This window comes from Chenopodium quinoa, unplaced genomic scaffold (genome assembly GCF_001683475.1).
Source record: "Chenopodium quinoa cultivar QQ74 unplaced genomic scaffold, ASM168347v1, whole genome shotgun sequence".
In the NCBI taxonomy this organism is placed as follows: Eukaryota; Viridiplantae; Streptophyta; class Magnoliopsida; order Caryophyllales; family Amaranthaceae; genus Chenopodium; species Chenopodium quinoa.
The window spans coordinates 1451050-1465084 of NW_018745003.1; the positions used below are offsets into that span (position 1 = coordinate 1451050).

General features: G+C 35.7%; 2 protein-coding genes across 3 annotated transcripts; one reads left to right on the top strand and one right to left on the bottom strand.

Annotated features, from left to right (window-relative positions):
• Positions 1–253: 253 nt before the first annotated feature.
• LOC110707787 (probable chlorophyll(ide) b reductase NYC1, chloroplastic) lies at positions 254–6398 on the bottom strand. 2 transcript variants are annotated; one of them, XM_021885834.1, is made up of 10 exons: positions 5815–6398; positions 4825–4903; positions 4603–4732; positions 4419–4493; positions 4155–4338; positions 2871–2939; positions 2258–2397; positions 2029–2151; positions 1351–1543; positions 254–819 (listed from the first exon to the last, which is right to left on the bottom strand). In XM_021885834.1, exons 1-10 carry the CDS (start codon positions 6160–6162, stop codon positions 634–636), a joined length of 1527 nt encoding a protein of 508 aa, XP_021741526.1. In that variant the 5' UTR covers positions 6163–6398; the 3' UTR covers positions 254–633. The 2 variants fall into 2 exon arrangements, with proteins under 2 accessions (XP_021741526.1, XP_021741527.1); XM_021885835.1 differs by lacking the exon at positions 2871–2939.
• A 2121-nt stretch (positions 6399–8519) lies between these two features.
• On the top strand, positions 8520–12608 carry LOC110707788 (protein CbxX, chromosomal-like). Its single transcript, XM_021885836.1, has 7 exons — positions 8520–9093; positions 10061–10171; positions 10277–10375; positions 10484–10594; positions 10692–10995; positions 11495–11634; positions 11746–12608. The coding sequence occupies exons 1-7, from the start codon at positions 8956–8958 to the stop codon at positions 12328–12330; spliced, it is 1488 nt and encodes a 495-aa protein (XP_021741528.1). The 5' UTR covers positions 8520–8955; the 3' UTR covers positions 12331–12608.
• The last annotated feature ends 1427 nt before the right edge of the window (positions 12609–14035 follow it).

Genomic DNA, 14035 nt, shown 5'->3' on the forward strand with positions numbered 1-14035 from the left:
TTTTGAAAGAAGCGATCCCATTAAAAGCGAGCTTACATTATATATTATGCTCTTAGATTACGATTATTAAATAAATGGTGTGTAATCACAATCCACTGCTCGTAAGTCCAAATTACAACACAGCGAATCACGATGAGATTGAGCTAGTAGAGCAGTATATTGCCCTGCGGTCTAGGGTAAAAATGATGCATTTATTTTGGACTAGAGGGAGTAATATGTTTAAAGGCAATGATGCAAAAGAAGCCCAAGAAAATAAGGAATATTATGAACAAAATATTGAGAGTATTGATACAATAATCCGAAATACTTCGTACATTGGCAAGAGACCAAGAGTACATTATATTTTACATTTCGAGAATAATCATCGAAAATAGAGTGTAATTTATCTATACATGTAAAATGTCCTAACATTTAACTTACAAAGAATTTAACATATATTGAATCAAGCCTGCACTCCACTTCTATACAAATCCAATCCTTTCAATGGAGAGCTCAATACATTCGTTAATGTTGAATGTTCTGTAATCGAGCACAGCTTATTCACAGAGTATTTAGTATAATTGTCAGCTGTCTAAGGGAACCTAGCATTACCCTGCTTGCTTAGATGCTTCTTTCAGACTAAGCTTCTGTTGTTCAGGTGCCTGGGTATGAACTGCCTGTGCTTGAGAGAATGATAAATGCACAGACTACAGAGAGGGAGAAAACAGAAACCCAGGTGTTTTCTGTGTACATTTCCATTGCATCAGTGAAAGAAAAACGGGTACGATTCTCTGCCCAATTCCTAATTCGATCAGCTTCAGCTGCATACAACGCCCTTCCCTGAAATACATGCAGTAGATGATACCAGTATTACTGACAATCAATCCTAAATAGGTAGCAAACTTTCATGATTATGGTCCAAATGAAGTGTCCAAATGCCCATACTTCCATTCAAAAAAAAAAAAAAAATGTCCATACTTCCATTCAAAAAAAAAAAAAAATGCCCATACTTGATCCGGGTACTTTATTAAGAGTCCAAGTAACGTAGCTTCTTAAACAACTCTTCTTTATTAACAATTTGTTTGTAGGTTAGACTAATTTTGTGTCCAGCTACTGTTTAAGTCCATCAGATCTTCCCAAATGAGTACTAGTAAGTTGATATTGGTATCCTATTCTCATCCATTACTTGAAAGATGTTTCTTAAAATTTCCCATTGTTTATTGCTTCCATATATCTAAAGTTCATTAAACCACCAAAAAAGTCTACAAACAAGTGCAAATATGGAAAGCCAGGGCCCACTCAGGTTCAAATGCAATAGGTTAAAGCCGTTTGTCAGGATCATATCATGGGTTAGGCGATAATCAGTAATACCTTATCATCAAACCAGCGACCACGTCGTAGCCATGAAGTGACCAGAGCAAGCAAAATTCTGGGAGGTGTCAAGTAATTGATAGCCTTTCCGCTGCCTTTCACCACCCTCATGCGTGGGACCAAAGATCTAGCAACAGTCTCTGGAAGCTCGCAGATAATGTTAAACATTTGCTTATTCTTCAGACTGGAGCCACTGCAGGTGCAAACAGTCATATGCATAAGTTGAAAAATAAGTGCATGACCACTGAAGTAAGTGCTCCCAAGTCTCAAAACAGATCAGGAATATATAGTTATCAATACCAAAACCAGGGATACTATAAAGTCCAACAATGTAGGGAGTACAAACACTAAACATAAAACTATAAAAGACAAGCATGTTGAGTATATAGGAGGACTGAGGACTGTGGAGAAAATATTAACTTCGTATATGAATGTATGTTACATTAAAAGGAAGGTCTTGAGAGCTTTTGTAATTATCATTGAAAATCTTGATTCCCATAGTGCAACTTTGTGGTTTTTTTACTCTTCTCAAGCAAAGAGGAGGTTTTTCCACTTTAAAATTTGTTGGTACAGTTCAAGATTTCAAATTGAAGTTCAATTCTTTAAATTTTGATCACGGCCAAGCTCACTTAGGTAGCAACTGGTGCTGGAAAAAGATATTTAATATGAGTCATGTACCTCAACAGTAACTCTGTCAGCACCATGCCAGGCGACGCTGTATGGACACCTATCTTGGTCCGCCTGCACTCCTTCAAGAGTGAGGATTGAAGCTGTCGCAGACCACATTTTGTTGATCCATAGCTGTTAGTAAAATAGGAATTTTTTTAGCTAAAATAACAGTTCCAAAAGTCTTAGCAAGGTTTTACTCAACCTTTCAGGCTTGGATGGAATATGTATTACAACTTACACAGCTGTCAAAGGGGTACTAGAGCCCCCAGAACCTGCACCATCCATGTTAAATATGTGGCCTCCCTTTTTCTGGCTTGTAATTACCCGCATAGCTTCCCGGGTACAGATTACAGACCCAACTAAGTTAGTTGATACAATCTACAGATAACCCAAAAGTGTCAATAGATCAGCTTCGATCTTAAATAGTAGTCACCTGTTTCAGCATGTTTCTAGAAAATAGGAACAGTATTAGAAGACATGCACACTCACAAATTCACAATTAAGGTGTATGGACAAAATTTAAGCAAAAACGTTTCATCAAAAGATAGGGTGCATCTAAATGTCTCAAAGTATTCCAAACATATTGAGCACAGGCCCCAGCTGATTATTTTATACACTATAAACTTCGATAAGAGTAGATGCGATCATAGTAAGCCGCCAATTTATGTTTCGAAAATGACACAGTAGCTGAAAATTGGGCTTCAGATCACTGAAAAATTAGCCATATTACAGCTCAGGAACTAGAAGATAAACTTCAACAGAATTTTTTTGAGAACCTAAGCTGCTAGCGGCCAACTGATCACTGACCAGTCATATTATAAGAATTCATGCATAAAAAAGTAGAAGCACACCTGCTTTATATCATCGTCTGTAAACTGCAACAAGGGTCTGAATCCTTTATTTGTTCCCGCATTGTTTATCTGTCAAGTATTATTAATAGCTTATAGAGATACTCGTATAAAATGAAAAATGTATGAGATGAAGAGATGCTTGCTAAGTGTAATTTATTCATTTTAAGCCACAGGTATACACAAAAGGAATTTTGAATAAGGACAACATAGGTATATTAGACAAAGCAAGGTCACCAGTTTATATAACAGTGACACGAGACAAAATTGGTTGTCCCTTCTGTTTATATCTCACAAATCCACATTGGGCTGGGGTAGGGCTTTAGATTGAGCAGTCATACATTAAGGTTTTGTAATACAAGATAAAGAGTATGGATTGAAGAAAGGCAGGAGAGTGGGAAGGAAACACTTTCAAATTACACAATATTACCTTAGGAATGATACAATCTGCTCCAACAATCTAGTGAAGCAGCAAATATAGGTGTCAAGGAGCTAAAGATCTTAAGAAGTGAAAAGAAATGCCAACCTAATGAGAATGGAGAGTTGGAGACTACATTAATTATCATGCTTTAAGCAGAAAACATTTGCATCAATTAGAGTTTAGTAGTATAGTCAGCGGTCACCAAACAAAGTGCTTTTAATATACACATCTCAAGCATTTGATCTTTCACGCTCACAAGTATCAGCAATTCAGCAGCTAAATAGCTTAATCATTTACCACAGGATATCATTTTCAGAAACAATATTAATTTTAAACTTTTATTTTTTTGTTAATGCTGTCCAACAGTATCCACGTGTCAAATAATTACATCTTGCACAACATGTTTTAGACAGTCAAGTAGTAGAGGATTGTGCAACAATATTAATTATCAACTGAGTTGTTTACCAAAGACCCAAGTCATCTAGAAGGAACCCTCCTAAGCTGAAATCCTCTCTGGGTTCAGGATTGAAAATACCTAACCAGATAAGGGGAATCTCACCTGAAATCAGTCTAGGTTGTCAAAATTGCCTCGCTTGGCAGATGACTTAATGGTTGCCTATTTAGCTAGACCTTTCAAACTGTGACATAAAACGACCAACATAAGGTAGTCAAATTTTTTTAAGGCATCCACAAACCACATCATTTTAGACAACGTACATTAATGTTCTCTGTACAATAATATCGGAATGTGTCTAGCTGACTTGAAATTCACAGTTAATCTGCTATACTAAGGTTGAAGATAAGAACAAAGTGCTATAGGCTGCAAAAAAAACCTTGGGAGGAAAGGCATACAGAGTATCACTCACCCATATGTCAACTGAGCCAAGTTCATTTACAGCGAAATTAGCTAGCTTTCTCACATCATTAGGGTCACAAACGTCACATGGTATGCCTACTACTTTTGCATATCTCTGACTTTTCCCATTTACAGCTTCCAATTCCCTTAGATTTTCTTCAAGCTCTTTGACAGAGTCATCCACTGAATCAGCACTGTCTCCAAGGGAGTGAAATGTGAGTTTGATATAAAGAAGAAAGAGAAGAAAGTTGACCCTTAATTTCCAGAATACAACCTGCGTGAAGTCACAACCACTCGGTCTCCAGAAAGAAGAAACTCTCTAGCAAGTGCTTTGCCAAGTCCTCTAGTACTGCACCAATTAATGTGGGAGTAAGACTAAGCAGAAAAGAAAAATAACCATCTTCACAAGGACAAGTCAAGCATAGAGAGGAAATGAACATCAGCATCAGGCATAGTACCTCCCAGTTATTACAACATTCCTTGGACCAGCTCGGCTATGCTCGTCCATAACCATGTTTGCCCCTACCATAGTCCCAATTATAACCCCTCCAAGCCAACTATACCAGATCAAGTCATTCATCTCACCACCTTTACATTATGAAAATGCAACAGTCAGCCGGTGAATTTACAAGAATTTAGGTATGTGAGGAAGAAGCATCAAATGTAAACGCAATGCTAACCTGACAATTGAAATCCAGTTAGCAGAACAACGCCCGTGCTCATCATGGTTACAATATATCTCCCAATATGTAAAGCAGCCTATATTCATAAAGAGCAACAAAAAGCTTCAGTAACTAAAGAGAATCAAGAACTTAGACAGCAAAATCTATGTTGGAATGCCTTGAATCTGGCACTCCAAGTGATAGGGGATCTCGCTGGTCACACATGAAACTCCCAGTATTTGTTATGTTCGTTGGACTACAGACCTACGATTTTCTGTTTAGGCTTATTTTCAAACCTATCTAACTTCTATCTTGAGCCTTGATGAATATCATATGTTCATATAATCATATAGTCCCTTACACTTAACCTAGCCTAATTTTTTAATCCTTAATCCTTGAGATCAATAAACCTTCGTCACTTTTGCCTATTGGATTTCGCTAAAGCATTGTTAATGAACCACGTTAAAAATGTGTGCTTGTTTGCTAATTCCATTTATCTTTCTAGCATCCGTTATAACAAACTCATTGTGTATGGAAGAAATATCAATTAGAGACAAAATGAAAGGCCATGCAAGTACCACAATTAATTAATATGTGATTGTAACAAGATTCCATATTTTCAAATTTCTGGAAGAGATTCCCATAACATCCAATATAAAAAAACAATTAATATTGGCATCAAGAAAACCTATGAAAGACACAATCACCATCCAAATAAAAATCTATCATTTCCTAGAATTCTACCAACTGAAAGAGGCCAGACTTATATACATATCTCAAATTTGCAGGCTTAGCTTGATAGGTGCTAATGCTAAATGAATAACTTCATTGATAGAAATGCTAATAGAAACTGTTTTGCAACTTCTGGAAAATTATCCAAAAATTAAAAAATCAGTCACTATAATGGTATAGGCATATCATTCAACACGGCCGTGTTTCGTAAGCGACTAAGCGGTAATAGTAATGGATTTGTATGTAATATTACGAGTTCAAGAAAAGAAAACATACCGAGAAAAGAACCTTCTCAAGCTCAGCCAGTGCATCCCTATTCTCATCCCCAGAAGGAAATTTACACAATCTCACAATTCCCGACTTAATTGAACTACAAATCTCCCTTCCATTCCCTTTAATTTTCAACACCAAATCCAAATTCCTTTTTCCCCTTTCTCTCTCCTCACTCCCCTCACTCCCTTCTTCCTTAAATCCCCTGCAAACTTTCCAACACCTTCTTCTTCTACTCTTTCTAGAAAGACCCAGTACCGGAAAACTTCCCGGAATCGACAATTTCCGGCGAATTTCCGGTCGGAGTGGCAATTGGATATCTGGGTATGATCCCATTTTTGTAAGGGTGGCCATTTTTGGGCCAAAGATAGAATCTTTTTTAAAAATTTAGGTTATCCTGCTAAAACAATTGTTGTAGATGTATATACAATCTGTAAATATACAGAATTCAGAAAAAATGGTAGAAGAAGGAAGATAAAGGAAGAGCATAAATATCTAAATCCTGGTAAATTGGAGAAGAAGATTGGAGAGAGAGAGGGAGTGGTGGGGAAGAAGAGAGTGTGATGTCCACACGTTAAAGCAAAGTTTCTTTAAGGCTTGGATTTGTAATTTTATGGTTCCACGTAGCCAACAATGTTTGTATGTTCTTTAGCCTCCTCTTTCTCTTCACGTAAGTTGACCTATTTCCATTTCTACTCCCTCTGTCCCTTTATTTTTGCCCCATTGTTATTTTTTGGGTCAACTTTGAAAATTTTGACAATAATTTATCGTTAATCTATAAAAGATAATATAGTCATGAGTGATCTTGTTAGACCGCGCACAATCAAATAAGGCAAAAAATAGGGACAGAGGGAGTACTTAACAACCTCTTCGTATGAAAATATGAAATGCACTTATTTGTACTTATTAGCTCTAACAACAAGTATCTCTTCATCGGAAGTATAATGATCTATAACATGAAGTGTTCCGTAAAATAATGTGTAATCGATAAATTTAAAGTCCAATTTTCGATGAATTTACAAGAGTGAAATAGGCTTATATATTGTAAAATAGGTAAGGGAGAAGGACCCTGACCGATCTCAACCCTCACAATTTTGCTGGTCTTGTATTTGCGAGTTGGACCCTTTGAAAGTGAGGAGAGAGTAAGGGATTCCCACCTTCAAAGTGTCCATAATGGGGATTGAACCCCCAACCTACCCATTAGACCAATCTTAGTTTAGTTCCATTGAAATGAATATGGACACTATATTACGAGATATAGGGAGTAGTACTGTATTAATTCGATCAAAATTAGGGATGGCAATTATTAATGGATATCCGAAAACCCGATCCACCCAATATAAATAAATGGATGAAAATCCGCGTTAAATGGATGAAAGGCGGGTGACGGATCGAGTCGGATTCGGGTGGAGCTCCATTTCCGTCACCCAATCCGTCATCGGTTTATCATCCGTTTTCACCCGAAAATATAAAAAAAAAAATTATTAAATTTTTTTTAAAAACTTGTATACTGTACATATATTTCTAAGAAAATTTATTTCATAAAAATATAAAAGTCCCCTATTTTCTGAAGCCCTAACCCAAATTAATTGAAGACTTTGAACGCCTCCACACGGGTGGCGGGTGGAGCGGGCAGAGCTGATGGAGTGAGCTGGTGGATACGAATGAAGCTCCATTCGATCCGAATCCGATCCGAATTAAAATTCAATCCGGTCAGTAAAACCAATCAAAACAAAGGCCGACCACTTCTAAGCCAACAACCACTGACTATTTGGTAGGCCATTTTGTGGGCTCCAAATCAAGCCCATAAAATGTTACTACAAGATGAAACAACATTGGACTCATGAAATCCAGTCCAGGGATTAATAACACTGTTGATGAGATCCTATGCTAATTATTTTATTTTATTTTTTTGAAAAACAAGTATGCTAATTATTGGCATCACATTAATAACATTGTTTGCATGTTGATTGAATAAATGCAACAACTTAACGTGCAAAATTAGTTGTTGAAATCGACATCACTATCAGTAATTTGCTGTACTATAGCAGGCTGCAACTAAGGAGTAGTATTATCCTGCCTTTTGGAGGTTATTATCCAGTTTACACAACCGTCCACATGAATTACATGGTTTATTCTTCTTCTTCTTCTTCTTATTATTATTTTTAAATTTTAATATTGCAAATCCAAATTCCAAAATTGACTAATATTGGATAGATTATATATTAGCTGGAAACCAAATACTCCGTAGTAGGCTTGCATTCATAACACTTGAGTAAGTTTGCCCAACCCTGTAATTGCTAAATGACAATACTTCAATTTGTTATATAATGGTTAGAATCACGTAGTGTAGACATTGATTGAGAGTAATACGATCTCATAAGTACCTTGATCAAGATCATTGTTTATAAATTTATATGCATACTTTGTATCATTCCTCAATATAATAAAGTATAAATTTAAATAAATTCAACGTCAAAGTCAATATGTTTTGACCACTAAAGTCATACACGACCTGTTACATAAAGACGGACGACAATTAGTATTACTCTATAGATACCAAGTACAATCTCTTTCAAACATAAGACCATGATGATGGCTAGGAACTTAGAATCTCATTTAATATAGTTGCATCAATCAACACTAATTAAAACCTCATTATGGCTTCAATCAAGACCAATTGCTTTATATTCAAGCTAAGCAAGTTTCACAACAATGCTTTACTTCTACAAAACCCCATTTTTTTTAAGGTAAGCTGAAGACACCCCATTTTCTCATATGGCCATACCTTCACATATTTGAACCCAATCCGAGTTAGTGAACAAGATTCCTTGAAAGCGAGGGGATTTAATTATATGGTTTATGGTAGTTATATTGTACGTAGGGTGGTAAGTATAGTAAGTGGTAAAGCAAGCCATCGCGTTGATAGATTTGGACCTTCCAAATCCCAATAAAAACGAGTCATCTTCCTCAGTGTCCCGCTTTTAACTCCGACACGAAAATTCCCAGAAAACGCAACGCCTTTCTTCTTCTTCCTCCTCTGTATAATCGTCTTCTTTTGCTACTTTCTCTCTTCTCTGTTAAACCAAGGAGAGAGAGAATAGAAAGAGGGACAAAATTGATCATTTTATTAGTAGAAAGAGAAAAATGGCGCCTGCTATGGATCAACGCCCAAGATCTTTGAAGCCTATCACCATTCATGGATATGCTCAGTCTGGTGATCTTGTTGGCTTTCAGAGATTGCTAAAAGAAAACCCTTCTCTTCTTAATGAACGTAATCCTGTGGTATGTTCTTCTTCTTCTCTTTAGTAATTTGTGAAATGGGGTTTTGATTTTTGATGAATTTGTGAAATGGGGTTTTATTTTGTGTTGAATTTGGGGAATTGGATGTTATTTTTGCTGTTTTATTTTTATTTTTATTTATTTATGTTGTGAGCTTTGTCGGTGCTAAATTATGGTTTTTGATGTGATTTCTGGTTGGATTTTTATTGAGTTTTGGAAATGTGGTTTTGATTTTGTTGAATTTGGGAATTAGGGTTTTGGTTTTTGTTTAAAATGAGAAATGGGGATTTCTGGGTGTTAGTTTTTGATGATTGTTTGAGCTTTGTCGGTGCTAAATTATGGTTCTTGATGTGATTTTTGGGATGGGATTTTGGTTTATGTGCAGAATTTTGGATCTGTATATTCAATTATATTAATTTTTAAGCAAATTAGTAGTTGAATTTTGCAATATGTTTTCATTTGTGTTGGATCTGAGAACGAAGTGGGTCATTTGATCGCCACCATTAGAGATTTCATATGCATGTAATTGATTTTCAAATTAGGGTCGTCAGTTCAAGATTCGTTATTTGCATGTAATTGATTTTCAAATTAGGGTCGTCAGTTCAAGATTCGTTATTTGCATGTAGTGTTCTTTCTTGGAATCTTTGCTCTTTGTGGAAAACTTTGAGGTGCATTTTTCTGGTGTACTGTAAAGTTATTAGCTAAGGCAAATCAAAGACCAAAGAATGATGCTTTCGGGTTTTGAAAGGAATGTGCCACTATTTACATCAGTTAGAGATTAGTTGATGCATTAGAATTAAGTAGATTGGTATTTAATAACGGCATCCACACTATTGGTTTCATATAGAAGATAAGATCAGGGAATTGCCCTTGTGTACTGTGATTTTTAAGTGAATGTGATTGTTTCATGTCGCGGTCATTTGAAGCTGTGCTTTCAGCTGATACTGACTTGTTCCTCTTACAATTACAGATGGTGCAAACTCCTCTTCATGTTGCTGCTGGCTACAACAATGTTGAGATTGTTAAAATTTTGCTAAATTGGAAGGGACTAGAGAAGGTTGAAATGGAAGCCAAGAATATGGTACAGCTTTTTGCACTTTGGTGAATCGTGCTGGGGTGCTAAAATTGCAGCAAGTTGTAAACTTTTTCGTTATCTCGACACCTAATATTAATCTTTTTTTCACAGTATGGGGAGACTCCGTTACACATGGCTGCGAAAAATGGCTGCAATGAAGCTGCTAAGCTGCTTCTTTCTCATGGTGCTTTTGTGGAGGCCAAAGCCAATGTAGCTTACCTTTTCTCTCTCCATTTGTTATATGATTATTAAAATAATGCAGATGACTTGGTAAACCTGCTAGAATCTTTGTAAGACCTCTTACTTATGTCTGTGCAGAATGGAATGACGCCCTTGCATCTTGCTGTTTGGCATTCACTTCGATCAGATGACTGCTCTACAGTAAATACCTTGCTTGAGTATTATGCTGATTGCAATGCTAAGGACGATGTGAGTCAATGGACAACATGCTTACATATTTTCTACTCTCTAAGTTTTAAATGCTAGCTGGCTAATATTCAACAATTGTGTGATGTTTCTGATGCAGGATGGCCTGACCCCTCTGAACCATCTATCACCAGGTCCTGGTAGTGAGAAATTGCGGCAAATATTAAATCAATATCTTGAGGAGCAGAGGAAGCGCAAAGCCCTTGAAACTTGTAGTCAGACAAAATCTAAGATGGATGAACTTGAGTGTGAATTGTCAAACATTGTGGGTTTAAATGAACTCAAATTGCAGTTGAGGAAATGGGCAAGGGGAATGCTTCTCGATGAAAGGCGTAGGGCTCTTGGATTAAAAGTGGGTGCTCGAAGACCACCGCACATGGCATTTCTTGGCAATCCAGGAACAGGTTAGTGCTTGGGTGGTTGGCTGTGGACTGTAAAAAATGTGGTTTTTTATTTACTATTCTTGCCCTTACTACTAAGCCTGAAGGGTGAAGGGACCAGTTGAATGATTATTTTATCGTCATTGCCATAATAGGCAGCTATTCAAAACCTGTTACTTTAAATGGATTAACCCTATTGCCATGGTATTATTTATCTTGTACTATTTCACTGTTGGATGATGATTAGCTGACTGCTCGTATTATGTGATCTATAATTGTCAACAGATTATGAGATTAGAGATAGCATGTGCAATATTATAAGCAAAACATGATGTGCAATTTAAGTATAGATTTTCTGTAAAGCAGTATGTATTATTATGCCAAGCACATGGTAATTATTTTTATAAATTACAAATAGATTATCTTGAATGACTTTTTGTTGTCTTTCTATAATAGAGGAGACCACATCATATGGATAGTTTATCAGATGCAGTATAACAATGACTATTATTTTGCTTGACAGGCAAAACTATGGTGGCCAGAATTCTTGGAAAATTACTCCATATGGTGGGAATTTTGCCAACTGATAAAGTGACGGAAGTGCAGAGGACAGATTTGGTGGGCGAATTCGTTGGTCACACTGGGCCAAAGACTAGGAGAGTGGTATTGTTCTTATCCTTATTCTCTCTTCTACCCCTGCCCTACAAGCCAAATTATTTGAGACTTGATTGTTGATAACTAACTCTAAGCAAATTGTTTCTGGATATTGCGTAGATTAAAGAAGCTGAAGGGGGGATTCTTTTTGTGGATGAAGCCTACCGTCTTATACCGATGCAGAAATCAGATGATAAGGATTATGGATTGGAGGCTTTAGAAGAGATAATGTCAATAATGGACAATGGGAAGATAGTTGTCATATTCGCTGGATACAGCGAGCCTATGAAGCGAGTAATATGTTCCAATGAAGGATTTTGCAGAAGGGTGACCAAGTTTTTCTATTTTGATGATTTTAATTCTAAGGATCTTGCCAACATTACCCATGTAAAGATGAACAACCAAGTTGAAAGTAGCTTATTATACGGATTTAGGTTACATTCTCTCTGCACGTTGGATGCTATTGCAGCGTTGATTGAGAGAGAAACCACTGTAACGCAACGACAGGAAATGAATGGGGGTTTGATTGATCCGATGTTGGCTAATGCTCGGGAGAATTTGGACCTTAGGCTTAGCTTTGATTGTATGGACTCAGATGAGTTGCTGACTATCACATTAGAGGATTTAGAGGCAGGCCTTCGATCTCTGTCAGCTGTCACAGTAAGAAGTCCGGACCAACCAAGAAGGGATTATAAGAAGCTTTAGTTACGAATATTTAAGGGCATAGGTGTCATGATCAATCTTTCGGCGTTCATCAATTTTCTTCCTCAATTCTTTTGTACGGAGTGTTAGATTTGTTCATCACTCCTCTATCCTTGGTGCTGCAGGAAAGGCAATTCTTTTGTCTCTTTTTTTTCCTATTTTTTTTATTTTTTATTTTGTAATCTTTAATTTATGTAGTACAAATCTATATAATTGATTGTAAGATTAATATAATGTAATGAATCAAGTTTCTGTATGAATGAAGGAGTTATTGATTCTTTTGCATTGTCTCAACTCCCAAGCAATTTATCTTTGGAAACCTTAGCCACTAGGCCCGCACAAAACTATCTGAGAATTCGAAAATTCGATCCGTAACCGACCCGAATTTTTGGATATTCGATCCGAAAAAAGCGGATATCAAATGCGGATTTGAATATTGATTTTCGAAATTCGGATATCCGAAATATAAAGGCTGAAATAGTGAAATATATATATAATTTTATATTGCTCATATAAAATTCACCCTGTATTATTAACTTATTATAATATTCTTAATATATTTGATGATGATTTTTATTGCAAAAACACTACTATTTTGTTAAAATATGTTGTACAACTTAGCGATAAAAAAGCGGTAAAATTAGTGAAATTTAAAAAGTAATCACAATCAATTTTACTTCATATTGGATAATGGATATCCGAAGCATCCGATCTGAAAATTTCGGAAATTTTCGAATCGAATTTGGATATCAAATTTATGATATATCCGATCCAAAATATGATTTCGGATCGGATATCCAATTTGTGAATAGGCCTATTAGCCACAACTCACAACACAATGTATAAGAATAGATCTCCTACGATAAGTGATCAAAATCGAAACCTAACACCTCACTTTAGCATTTCATGTCACATTATAAAAAATTTAGAAGAAAAGTGTTAATTTTTAGAGACTTTTCTTGTTGTGATCATGATCATAAAGATTTTTTTTGAGAGTTAGTGTAACCAATACGTCATAGATATACAACTAATACAAGTAAGTGAATTGGAGTTTTATTAGGAGTGCAAGATTAAGTGTTCATGATGCTCATTAGGTGAATTTTTTATTTATTATTATTTTTTTCTTAGGTTTGGTTCTAAGTTATCTATTCATGGTGGTAATAATAGAAAATATGATTTGGTAGGTTGGTCATTATGAGTAAGCTGATAGTTATATCTCCCGCTATATGGAAACTTAACTAATCAGATATTAAATGATACGTCATTTGTAAATATGAGGTGACTACATGTTAATCGAGGAAGGAGGATGACACGTGGCAGAGTCTTGTTAAGAGATAATGTCATTTTAAAATGGATAATGTTATATGCAGCCCTATAAGCATTTAATACAAGAAAGGCTATATATAAGCATTTAATATATTTCCTTTTTAGTACAAAGTTAAGAATTTATCGACAATTCACGAGTAAATCGGTGTAATAAATGTTTATTTATTGTCAATTCTTTCCCCTTTTAGTTTCTTATTACATATATCTTTTTCCTTTTAAAATATGTTTTCAGATTAAAAAATTATAAAAAAAACTACATACAATGTACCCCGTTAATAATCATTATAAGTGTATCAAGCTAATATTGTAATTCTTTAAACCATTGAAAATAACTTGATATAATGAAATAAAGTTGAAAAAAATACTTTGTATTTTGTATTCC

Bases quoted from the DNA above. Each gene is read 5' to 3' on its own strand.
- LOC110707787 (XM_021885834.1), bottom strand. From the start codon at position 6,162: ATGGCCACCCTTACAAAAATGGGATCATACCCAGATATCCAATTGCCA. The intron at 2,398-2,870 runs GTGTGCTTCTAC...GGTTATCTGTAG, and splicing joins CAGACGATGATATAAAGCAG to ATTGTATCAACTAACTTAGT. The intron at 1,544-2,028 runs GTACATGACTCA...TTGCACCTGCAG, and splicing joins CTGACAGAGTTACTGTTGAG to TGGCTCCAGTCTGAAGAATA.
- LOC110707788 (XM_021885836.1), top strand. From the start codon at position 8,956: ATGGCGCCTGCTATGGATCAACGCCCAAGATCTTTGAAGCCTATCACC. The intron at 9,094-10,060 runs GTATGTTCTTCT...TTACAATTACAG, and splicing joins TTAATGAACGTAATCCTGTG to ATGGTGCAAACTCCTCTTCA. The intron at 10,376-10,483 runs GTAGCTTACCTT...ATGTCTGTGCAG, and splicing joins TTGTGGAGGCCAAAGCCAAT to AATGGAATGACGCCCTTGCA.